The sequence below is a fragment of the Aegilops tauschii genome, chromosome 5 (assembly GCF_002575655.3).
Source record: "Aegilops tauschii subsp. strangulata cultivar AL8/78 chromosome 5, Aet v6.0, whole genome shotgun sequence".
In the NCBI taxonomy this organism is placed as follows: domain Eukaryota; kingdom Viridiplantae; phylum Streptophyta; class Magnoliopsida; order Poales; family Poaceae; genus Aegilops; species Aegilops tauschii.
Window position 1 is genome coordinate 538,997,121 of NC_053039.3, and position 11,496 is coordinate 539,008,616.

The 11,496-nt window shown below is 50.1% G+C and overlaps 1 protein-coding gene and 1 pseudogene across 1 annotated transcript; one reads left to right on the forward strand and one right to left on the reverse strand.

The window, feature by feature from the left end:
• The first annotated feature begins 2,314 nt into the window (after positions 1-2,314).
• On the forward strand, positions 2,315-3,026 carry LOC120965406 (uncharacterized; annotated as a pseudogene).
• A 2,009-nt stretch (positions 3,027-5,035) lies between these two features.
• On the reverse strand, positions 5,036-10,402 carry LOC109744064 (probable xylan O-acetyltransferase 10). Its single transcript, XM_020303162.4, has 5 exons — positions 9,581-10,402; positions 7,510-7,681; positions 6,671-6,870; positions 5,884-6,042; positions 5,036-5,750 (listed from the first exon to the last, which is right to left on the reverse strand). The coding sequence occupies exons 1-5, from the start codon at positions 10,060-10,062 to the stop codon at positions 5,411-5,413; spliced, it is 1,353 nt and encodes a 450-aa protein (XP_020158751.1). The 5' UTR covers positions 10,063-10,402; the 3' UTR covers positions 5,036-5,410.
• Positions 10,403-11,496: the final 1,094 nt, after the last annotated feature.

The following is an 11,496-nucleotide window of genomic DNA, read 5'->3' on the forward strand; positions in this document are numbered from 1 at the left end:
AATTTAATTGACACCAAAAAAACATCCAAACCTGTCATAAAAGTTCATAAGCAGTCAAAAGCACCCCAGAACAGGCTTCCAGCTTTTCTTCTGCTTAATTAATCGAAGAGGCAATTTTTTTTACCTCCGTTTTGATAAAAAAAATCTTGCCAACCACCACCCTGCGCCACCAGTGTCGGTGTGCATGCCTTCTCGCCGGCGCCGCCGCATGCCGGCTTTTTTCTACTGCCACTGCATCTTCTGGAGACCAAGCAGAACGGGAGGCGCACGTAGGAGCGAATCCGGAGCGCACGTAGGAGCGAATCCAACACAACTCGACGCAACTGTAGCGCCTGCGCGCCACAGATCACGGATAGATGGATAGCCGAACCACCACCGCACACAGACGCGCAGTCAAAACCATCCGATCCCAACCACGAATTCACGATCCTCCCCTTGCAGTGCAAGCTTCGGAGGCCCGACCCGACCCGATCCGATCCGATCCGATGCTTCCATACAAGCAGTGATCCATGAATCATGATTGTGTGATCGTAGCACGCCCTGTTGGATCAATCAGCTTCCCCTTTTCGTGGTCTTTTCTATACCACTGTGCATGTTTTTCCTCAACTGATCAACATATTATACCTGCAGCGACATGTCGTGCCACCCACCGTCGCCTCCTTTCTGCCGGTGGGTTGGATTGGACGCCAAGAGGCCAGATACCCACACTCTCTCTCTCTCTCTCACACACACACACACAGAGGGATTAAATGAAAGGCGCCTATGCTTCATTAGCAACCAACCACTTCCTAGATTAGACTAGATTAGGTTGGGGGGGGGGGGGGGGGGCGGCCTAGGCTGTGGTGTGTCGTGGACGAATTATTGGGCGGTAATTCGCCGATGATGTGAAGCCATGATGCGATTGCTGCAGCTGTTACTGGAGTGCTACTGTGCTACGGTCTACAGTAGCAGCAGTACTGCTGCCGTGTGGCTGTGGGCTGTGACGGTGGGCCGGTTTGGTGGGATGGTACACATCCTCTCGTGTACTACTGATTGGCTCCGCCTGCCCAAAGGGCGTGTCGCGTGACCCAGGGTGCCCCGATGGGATGCTACTTTTTTGTATTTTTTGCAAGCTACTCCAGCAGTGGTCTGGTAGCAGTGCTGTGTGTGTCTGAGAAAAGCGAGAAGGTCTGTTGTGCTTCCCAGCTGCTCACTATGCTAGTATCATCTCGCATGGCACCCACTCAAGGAAGCAACAAATTTGGCTTAAATATTCCCTCAAGAAAGTATTTCCTTTTGTCGAATGCCCTCAGAGACGAACAGATTTTCCCCTCCCTTTTGAGGCAAAGCACAGCTGTTTTTTCTGTAGAGAAGCACTGCTGGTTGTTTGCAGCCGAGTATGTGTGACCGGTGTGAGCGACCGGCCCCAGTTGAGTCATACTTTTTGTTTGGGCTTATTTTGTAGTACTAGTGCTGCTGCTGCTGCGTGCCTGCCTGAAGAGACAGACGGTTATGCTTCCCAAGTGCTGACCATGCTAAATTTGGGTATAAAATCCCTATGAAGAGAGGTTCTTTTTTCTTCACAGCCTTCAAAACCTGCATCCCCCTGGTCGTGTTTTCTTCTCGTTGCTCGGTTGGTTCAGGGGCATTGGTCTCCTTCTGGCAAGATCAGTGGCTAGAGGTCGGTAGACTGATGTTTTTGCTACCAGTCTTATACTCTTTCGCCAAGGATAACCTCTGTCCAGTTCAGTCGCAGATGACCCCAGACGGTTGGGCCATACAGCTGCAGCCAAACCTTTCACATACAGCGACGCAGGAGTTGCAAGCCTTGCATGGCCTCATTGCAAATGTCACCTTGAAAGCCGCCGACGCGGATCAACGGGTTTCTTCTCTTTATGGTAATGGGATTACCACAGGCTACTTTTACGGGCTGCTTACGGTTCAGGGGTATGAGGTGTGCTTTTGAGCAGTGGATCTGGGATGCGCTCATTCCTAACAAGCACAAAGTCCTTCTCTGGTTGGTCTTCTATGCGCGCGTAAACACCAAGGATAATATGCGAGGTAATAGCATCTCAGGTACCCTAACTTGCACCCAATGTGATGATTTAGTCCCAAAGTTGCAAAACTTGACCAAACCATACCCCAACTTGCACCTCATGTGATGATTTAGTCCCGGGCCAATCACAGCGCACGAAGTTTTGCAGAAAACCCCCTGCCGTTTCCAATTATCAACCCGCAGTCACCCCCCGCCTGAATTAAATCTGTCGACGGCGCCCCCACCGCCACCGCTGCGGACGCGGACGCCACGCTCGGCGAGCTCGCCTCCAACCTCTGACGCGTACGCCGACGCCGACGCCACGATGCGCTGCTCACGCAGCAGTTCCCGGTCCGCCCCAGATCCCAGGCCCATGCCCTCGACCGCGTCATGGCCATCAAGCTGTTGGAGGAGCACCTCACCCCGCGCTGCGTCGAGTGCCTCGGCAGAGGCAAGGCCCCCGTCCCCGGCAAGACCCCCGACTCCTCCACCTCCTAGACGGACAGCAGCCCTGACAGGGACGACCCGGACCCGGTCGCGGCCGCCACCGAGGCCCTCGCCAAGGTCGACCTCTCCGACGACCCGGACACCACCGCCACCGCCAAGTCCGGCTCCAGCAAGCCCCGTCAGGCAGCCAGAGGCGGCGGCGGTGACGTGGGCAAGTCGCTCGACTACCTGTACCGCGCGTGCAGGATCGCTCGCCGTGAAGCACATCGACATCGCCGTCTCCGTCCTCTCCCTCTTCATGGAGCCCAAGAAGCTCGCGCCAGCCTCGCCGAGTGACGCGTACGTGAGTCATCTTGCTCTGTTATGTTTCTAGCCATGGAGGATTTACTGCTAGTAGTGCGTAGTGGTTTGGATGAGTGATTTGGGTAGTCGTTTAGTTCAATAGAGGTTCAGATGAGAGATGAGCACTGTGTTCTGTACTTCTGATTGCATTATGTGGCACCGAATTGTTGTTGCCTAGCTTATCCAGTACGACTTGAATGAATTTTGGTGCGAATTTGGTTGATCTTCTTGTGCTCTGTTCCGACTGTTTGTTCAACTTCTGTTGTTGCTTGTGCTAATTTTTTTCCTGCGTGCATCAGTTACTGTTTAGATGGCTCAATTCACTTCCAGTTTTTACTCTGAATCATCCTATGCATATAAGGAATGTTGTTCAGTTGTTAGAATTCTGTTTGAAAACCGTGAGCGTTTGATGATCAGGCACAGGACCGGATGCCACAAACTCACTGCAATGATCATTTCGTTCTTCTATTATGATATACTCCGAAGTACTGCATATTTATGTGTTTTGTCAGTCCCCTGGAGGTACTGCAGGCGGTGCTGGAGTTGCAGGAGGCGGTCGCGGTGTCCTGCGGGCTAAATTGCTAACTGAATGTCTTTGTCAGTCCCCTTTCGGTTATGGCTCATGAACTTAATTACAGTGTTCATCTTGTTTCTGATCTGTTAAGGTGTGCATGATTGATCGACTGCATGTTCTGTTTTTGCACCGTGGATCATGTAGGACGAATGTCATTCAGATACAGGATCAGCCTTACTGAAACTCTTTGATATTCTCGCCTTTTCGGTTTTGACTGATGAACTCACCTCGCTTAAATTCTAGCTTATGACAGAAATGTTGGTAGCTGCGCTAAGCTTCAGGATTTTATCAGTACTTAGGATTGATCAACTACAGAACCTGACTAAAGTTACCTTTAATGGTGTCCCATCAAACAGTTTTTGGAGAGTTGGTTGCTGGGCTAAGTTAGTTTCTGTTGGTTGCTAGGCGATTTCCTAGTTGTGTCTGATCAAGCAGTTTTCTAGAGTTGTGCAAATGCAACTTAATGTTGGTCAGGTTCTGTAGAATTATGCACTGATAAACTTGCCATCGTACATGGTCTTTATTTATCGTGTTACCACTCTCGTTTAAATGCATTTGTTTTTGGAGACAAGGCAGTGAAAGGAGGTGCAGAGTAACATGTTTCAGATTACATGCATGTTAAGTACACAAGCCCTGCTTTGCATTTTGCCCAGCGACGTTGCCTCTATACCATGTTTTAAACTGCTAATTCTGCTGTATATGCCCTTCCTAGGGTCATTAATTTGTGAATCACAGAATATGAGTAGTGTTGTATTCAAGCTCTGAATTTCGTACAGTAGAGCACACTTGTGAATCACAGAACGGGTTGATAATTGGAAACGGCAGGGGGGTTTCTGCAAAACTGCGTGCGCTGACCGGTCCAGCCAATTGGCGAGCTGTGATTGGCCTGGGACTAAATCATCACATGAGGTGCAAGTTGAGGTATGGTTTGGTCAAGTTTTGCAACTTTGGGACTAAATCATCACATTTGGTGCAAGTTAGGGTACTGGGATGCTATTACCTCATAATATGCTCAAGAAGAACTGGTCTGCGATAGTTTCACATGCAGGCTGTGATATCTTGCCCAGCCGCCGAATCGATTGCACACTTGATTCGGCCTGCTGACCATCTTTGGGGCAAATTGCAGTTGGACGCGTTGGCATGTGCTTCCTCTGACTTGCTGTCCTTCTTCCAGCAAGCTGCTCACCAACTTACCTCCAAAAGCAAATGGAATGTTGCTTTTGCTGCATGCGTCGTCACTCTCTGGCATGCTCGGAATGATCGAGTTTTTAACAGCAAGCACTAGACAAAAATGATCTGATGACCTCGGTGCACATTATTGATAGCTAATAAAGTCGTGCTTATGGCATTCTCGTCTTTTGTTGCCCCTCTCTCTCCTTTTCCTCGTCTGTAACTCTGCACCTTTGGTGCGTTTCTCCTGGTTCATGTAATGGACTTTTTGTCCTCCAGGCTTAGGCTGTTTGAAATATATATGGTAGAACGATCTCAACCTTTTTATTTTCAAAAAAAAAAAGGACGAATGAAATCAACATCTGTTCAAGATCAGGCGGTTTCTGTCTCCAAGGGTAGCAACAGACGGGGCGAAATCAAGAGTCATGATGCAGTTAACTGGCGAAATGGAAAACTGAATGCAAAAGACCACAAAAAACCTCTGCGTGTAGGTGATCACTTTGAGCAATTTGGCATTCATGTTCAATGAAAGAATCATGCTTACACATCATGCCACTTAGGCGCGTCGACAGAGGAAGAGGAATGTGGTACGGTATCCACAATTAGCATTTTCAACAGACGACCACAAAACCTCAGCTTGTGCACCGTGTATAATATTCTTCACTCTTCAGAGTGTTGCAACCTGTACGATGTTAGCTACACTAACCCTTCTTCGGCAGATCAGACCCTTCCCAGATGATATATACTATACTCCCAGGAACTTGGGCCAGGTGTTCCTCCTGGTCCTCTTTCAGTCAAAGGGATGATCAGCGCTAGTGCTGGATACGCGCGTCAATTCTCCGAATCTGAAGTTCTTCCTTCGCTCAAGGAAAGAAGAGCTTCGCATAGAGCAGCTCGTTCCAGGTGTCCTGGAGTCCCGGGAGGCACCAATGGGTGCAGTCCGCGTAGCTCTTAGGGTTGGCGATCTGCTCCGGGGTCAGCGGGTTCCACTGCTTCTTGTATATCTGGGTGTGGGCGTCTTTGCGGTACTCAGAGAGCTGGGTGATGTTGACAACCCCAACGGGGACCTTAGAAGCGCTGAACACTTCGCCGATAACCCGCATCAGGCCCTTGCTAGTGCCTGGTCCCCAGTAGGACAAATCTTTGATTGGATTTGTTTGGTTGTAGCAGTTTCCATCAGACTTGTCGCCCCAATCTTTGCTCCTGATGATAAAAAAAAGAACAGAAACATGAGTCAGATTTCAATCAGTCGCATGCGATTCAGTATAGGATGAGCCGGTCAGTTTTTTGTTTAGGAAAATTTAACTAAATTATTGATATAGAGATGAGAGCTTACTGAGTATGAGTAGGTGACATAGTGACAAAAAACGCCCTTGAACTTTTAGGGTCCATGTTGTTCTCGACCCATTTCGCCACGGCATTCAGTACCATCCCATAGGCATCCTCTGTTTCCATTTCTTTGATGTCCTTGTTCTGATCTTCAAAGGAGTTTTGCCTGCAAGAAACAAAAACTCAGAACCCTTTTTTGTAGAACTTGCTAGATGATTCATCGTAAAATACCCTACTTGCCACTCCCTTCAAATAACTGATCATTGCCATCATGCACCTGTGATTTTTATCTCATGTTTACTTGATTATATCCGCTACTTTCATGTTTTTCTAACAGGATGCAATATTCAACAAAACACGATCTTTTTTATGTTAATTTTTCATTCAAAGTCAGGATGAGTACCACAAAACAACAAGAATATGACAATCGAATCTAAGGCGTAAAATATAAAAATGCAATGTAGCAATCTTTGCCATTCAAAATTTAGGCTAAAAGAAGCAACTTGTGATACCTACTTGTTACTCTTTTCATAATTGATCATTGTCATCATGCACCTGTGATTTACTTCATTATATCCGCTACTTTCGTGTTCTTCCAACAGGATGCGATGTTTAACAAAATACGATATATTTTCATGTTAAACAAAGTCAGGATGACTACCACAAAACAACAGGAACATGACAATCGAATCTAAGCGCAAAATATAAAAATGCAATGTAGCATTGATGTGCCCTTCAAAATTTAAGCTAGCTTCAAGCAAGCAGCAACTTGTGGTAATGTGGAAATTACTTACAGAATTTTCATCTTTTGTCCGGTCATCCACCAAAGGTAGGTGTTGAATACCACAACGTCAGCTCCTTTCCAAAACTTGGCGTGCTTTTCAATGGCCGTACCCCTTACTATTCTATCCGTGACACGGTGAACAACAGCATCGTCGGAATTTGATTCAGCTAGAAAGGGGGCCCAATAGAACTCAATCGTGGCATTGTAGTCCTGAGAAAATGCAACATTAAGCATATTCAGTATGGATGAGATTAGAGAGAAAGGCTAGGCAGCAAGTTACAAAAAGAAACAAGGGAAATCTTTGGTCTGAAAACTGTCAGCGAGTCAACTGTGAGTTTTAAGATCAAGTCATGTTGTTGAGAACATTCATAAACTTGGGTATTTGTAGCTTGCTGAGATATATAGTTATCTATTGGTGTTCACAGTATGTTCATTGACTGAAAAATAGGGAGTTATGTATTGCGCTGTTCATCTACCATGTAAAAGAAACAAGGGAGTTTGTTGCAAGTTACATATCTAGCAATCTTTTGGTGTTCACAGTATGTTTATTTGCTGAAAAATAGGTTCAGTGCAGTGCTTATTGACTTGTGTATTGCGATGTTCATCTGCCCAGTGAAAAAAACTAGGTTCTTGTACTTTTGCTCTGAAAAAATAAGAATTTTCAAGATCAAGGCATTTAGATGAAAATATTCATGAAGTTGGGATTATGTTGCTTGTAGACATATAATATAGCAATCTTTGGTGTTCACAGTATGTTCATTGACTGACAAAAAAAATCTTCAGCTCAGTGCTCATTAAGCTATGTATTGCTCACCGTTCATCTGCTATGTCAAGAAAGCAAGGGAATACCTTTGCTCTGAAAACCGTGAGCGAGTCAAATGTTTCCATGGACTTGGAGCTCTCAGGAATGGCCCGATGCAGGAGGCAGACCAACGACACGTACTGCCCGCGGTTGAGCGAATCCCCAACAAACAGCATGCGCTTGCCCCGCAGCATCTCCAGCATCAGAGTCGCATTGAAGCTGCATTTTTTCAGGTGTGAGAATGGGGTACATAGCATAAAGATCAATAATGTATTAAAGCCATAACAACCACTCATGCAGCTTAACATTTTCTCGATTGTGGTTGCAACTGCAACACTCATGCAGCTGGCGCTCTGCCATACAACACTAGTGGGTTTAGTTCTGAGAGCGACTGAGATTGTTCTGTAGCCATCAGACTCGAGCAATATTAACCTAGCAGTACGGACAAGAGATTCAGCGTCACGTGTTTTCAAATAAAAGTTCAGGGCCACACTGTATCGAGTGTGACCGCTGACCGTGTCCGATATATTGCCTACGCCGCTGTCTATGAACATTCAGACTAAGGTTTGCAACAAAAGAGAAGCCGAAACTCTTGCAGATGGTCCCGCAAATCATGAACCAGAAACTATTGCGGTGCATAGCACAAAGATCAATATAAAGTCATAACAAGCACCAAAATCCATAGCCTGATAAAACAGTTTAACATCTTTTAGATTGTGGTTCAACTGGAACGCTCATGCAGCTGGCACTCTGCCAAGCAACAGTGGCGAGTTTAATTTTGACAGTGACTGAGATTGTTTTTCCGTAACCATCTGACCCAACCCCTATTTACTGAGGTACGGAGAATAAAAAGTTCAATGTCCCATTCTTTCTGAGTGCGACCGCCAACGGTGTCCGGTATACAGCCAACGCCGGTGTCTAGAAAGTAGAAACGTTTTGACAAGTCTGTAGAAACAAAAGGAGAAACCACGAACTCTTGCAGACGGACCTGCCGCGAACCGCGCAGCACCCATCGCCCCTAACGTCGCCGTCGCGAGGATATCCAGCGCCTTCTTAATTCCCAGCCACCGAAGTATCAGAACCGAGCTGGGAAATGCGGTTCGACTGTGAAAGTGGACAGCAACGGGGCAACCACTAGAACCCATCAGGAGAAAAGCAAAGCTTAATTAAGGTGCCCCTCTACCTCTAGTAGTGTCCAAGTGGAGGGTCCATGGCAAGCCACGCCCGCACAAAAAGAGGAGATGGAGATGCTTGCTCCCATATATCAATGCCGGCGTCCCGGTTGCCATGGCCCGCGCCTCCCATGGTAACCCTTGCTCGGTCAGAGGAGCCGCCCCGTGCTCCCACGTGACGCCTGCCAGTGCATTTGCTTTGCTTTGCTTGCCTGCCCGGGGAGCACGCGGCACGAGATGGGTCAATGAAACACACACAGCTGGATGCCTCGTGTGGGAGTGGGACGAGGAGGCGAGGGGCGACGCACCAGGCCATGATTTTCCATGGCGGATGGACCATGCGCGACTGGACTGGAGGAGTCTGGACAGCCGTGCCGTGGCTTGTCGCCCACCGACGCGCTACGACGCTCCCCCGTTACGGTCAGGGACGGAAAAGTCTCGGGTTAGTTGGCTAGCAAGTCCCCGCTAAAATAACTGCAACTGCATCTGGTTGTGCCGTCCAGTCCACACCCCGGGCTCGGCACGTTGTAGAGTCGTCGGCGCATGGGCTCGTGTCGCGTCGCTCGCCGCGCCCCCACCACCGCCACCACGACCTCGGAGTGGCCTACCTACCCAAGTCCCAAACCCAACCCCAGCCCCAACGGTGGGGTGGTTCGCCTACCTCGGAGGACGGAAGCAAGCCAGCCAAGCGCGTCGGGCCAAACCCTACCTCGCTCTTCTTCACCGTTGCTAACCCAATAACCGTAAGATCCTAACCACCCGGTAGACAACGATGACGAGTCGGCGTCAAAACCTTGGATCGACTGCTTTTCTTTTTTTTATCCATTGTTTTCTCGTCATGGGGCGCAAAGATCCGAACCCACAATCGCCGTCGAGAGGAGGAGGAAGATTTGATTTTTGCCCATGGATGATAATGTAATGTACTAGTGTGATTTCATTGACTGACCTCGGGAGCGAGCAGCCGCGGGGCTGCCACCGCCAGTGGCGGTAGGCGGTGTCGGGGCGGCCGTGCGCCTTGCAGGTCAGCTGCGGCTGGATGTAGGGGCACTCCTCCTCCTGGTACAGCGGCCGCGCCGCCTCGTCGTACACCCACTCGCCGCGGGACACGTCGCACCCCGCCGCCGCACGCCCCACCGCGAACGGCAGCGACAGCACCTCCTTCTCCTCCGCGGCGGCGGCGGCGGCCTTCTTCTCTGCCACCACCGGCCCTACCTTGCCGCCGCCCATGGGGACATGGGGATGGGGCCTGGGGCGGTGGCGGGGCGGCGGGTGGTGGAGGAAGGGCTGGTGGAGCGTGGAGGAGAAGTCCTTGAAGTAGAGCAGGGAGACGAAGGTGATGAAGGCGAGCGTGAGCGCGTACGAGGTCAGGAACGGCGTCCGCCGCCCGTGCCCGCCGCCGCCGGCCGCGCCGTGCTGCGGCTTCATCATCCTCCTAGCCCTCGTCTCGATCTTGCTGCTTGCTGGCTAGATTGCCGCCGCCAGCATCGGGAGATGCAATGGAGATTCGTCCGCGGGGTCTGGGCGGCGGGGCGATCCGATCTGGCGTGCGCGGCGCGGCTTGGGGAGGAATCTGTGGGGCGGTTGGGATCTGGGGGTTGGGGGAGGGGGGAGCGCTGGTGTTCTTGGCCTTGGCCTGGCTTTGTTGAGGGGAGGGAGGAGCGGGGAGGTGAAGAAGCTTGGAAGAACGCAGCTCGCTCGCTTTCGGGTTTGGGGCCCTGGCAACTTTGGTGAGAAGTGGAGTAGGATTGAATGCCGGTGCTCGGGGTGTGGTGCGTGTCCGAACCGAATGGTGCTTTGTGGCCTTGTGGGTGGGGTGGAGGACAAGCCCTCCACTGACCGCCCGATGGCTCCGTCTGAAACCCTGAAACTAGGCCAGAAACTTGGGGTGTTTGCTCGAGTAAACACGGACCGATTACAGCAATTAGTAGTGTGTTGCTCTCGTGATTACTCGGTGTAGTTACTGCACTGCATGTTCATTTTAATACTACTGCATGTCTGCATTACTACTACGAGGCTCGTGCCAGAATAAATCCACTTTGGTCAGTTACCTGAGTTAGAAAATGCTTAAAGTTTGAGCCTCCCCTTTGCTTGTGTTGTTCCATCAACCAGCTGGTGACCTGAAAATCAAGCTACGCTAACCAAACAGGCAGCGCACCGGCGCCAGTTCCGCGTTGGAACCGGGAAGACCGGGTGGAGGGGCCGTGTGTCCCCCAGGGCACCAGATCCGGCTTCCACGTGGCCCTGCTAACCCCCTCCCTGTTCAGGTTCGCCTCGTCGACGCAAGCAGCACTGGTTGTGGTTGAGGTCCGGCGCTCTCTCCCGTTGCCGGCACTGGACCATACGCCGGGTAGGTGGTGCGTGCATTGCAGATCTGCAGTTATTGATGATACTGTGGCTACCTCAGATCGGTAGATGCTTGAAGAAGATGGTCGGTGATCAATGAAGCAGAGTGCTGTACTGCTAGTACTACTAAACTCGCCTCCGACCACACCTTAATCTTCAGGCCATTTGCTACTCGCAGAAGTGCAGAGAAAACGCTAGGAGTATTAGGGCCATCTGATGAAACGCAACGCATGACACGCAGAAACCTAAAATCTCGGTTCGTTGGCGTGCCGTGTGGAACCGCGCGCGGCCGCCGATCTTTTCCGTTCATCGCGGGGCCTAATCTCGCTTCAATCACGCGCCGCGCTGCGCCTAATTAGATCTGCCCAGGCTCCTGGCCTTCTGCGTGCCGTTTCCACCCAAAAGCGCTGCGTTTTTCTTGATCGCACGCATCGCTCTCGTCCTTGTTACTCCGGCAGTCATGCATGCAAAAACTTGATTACTGCCGCCTCCTAATCTACTACTAGTAGTAGTGCATTT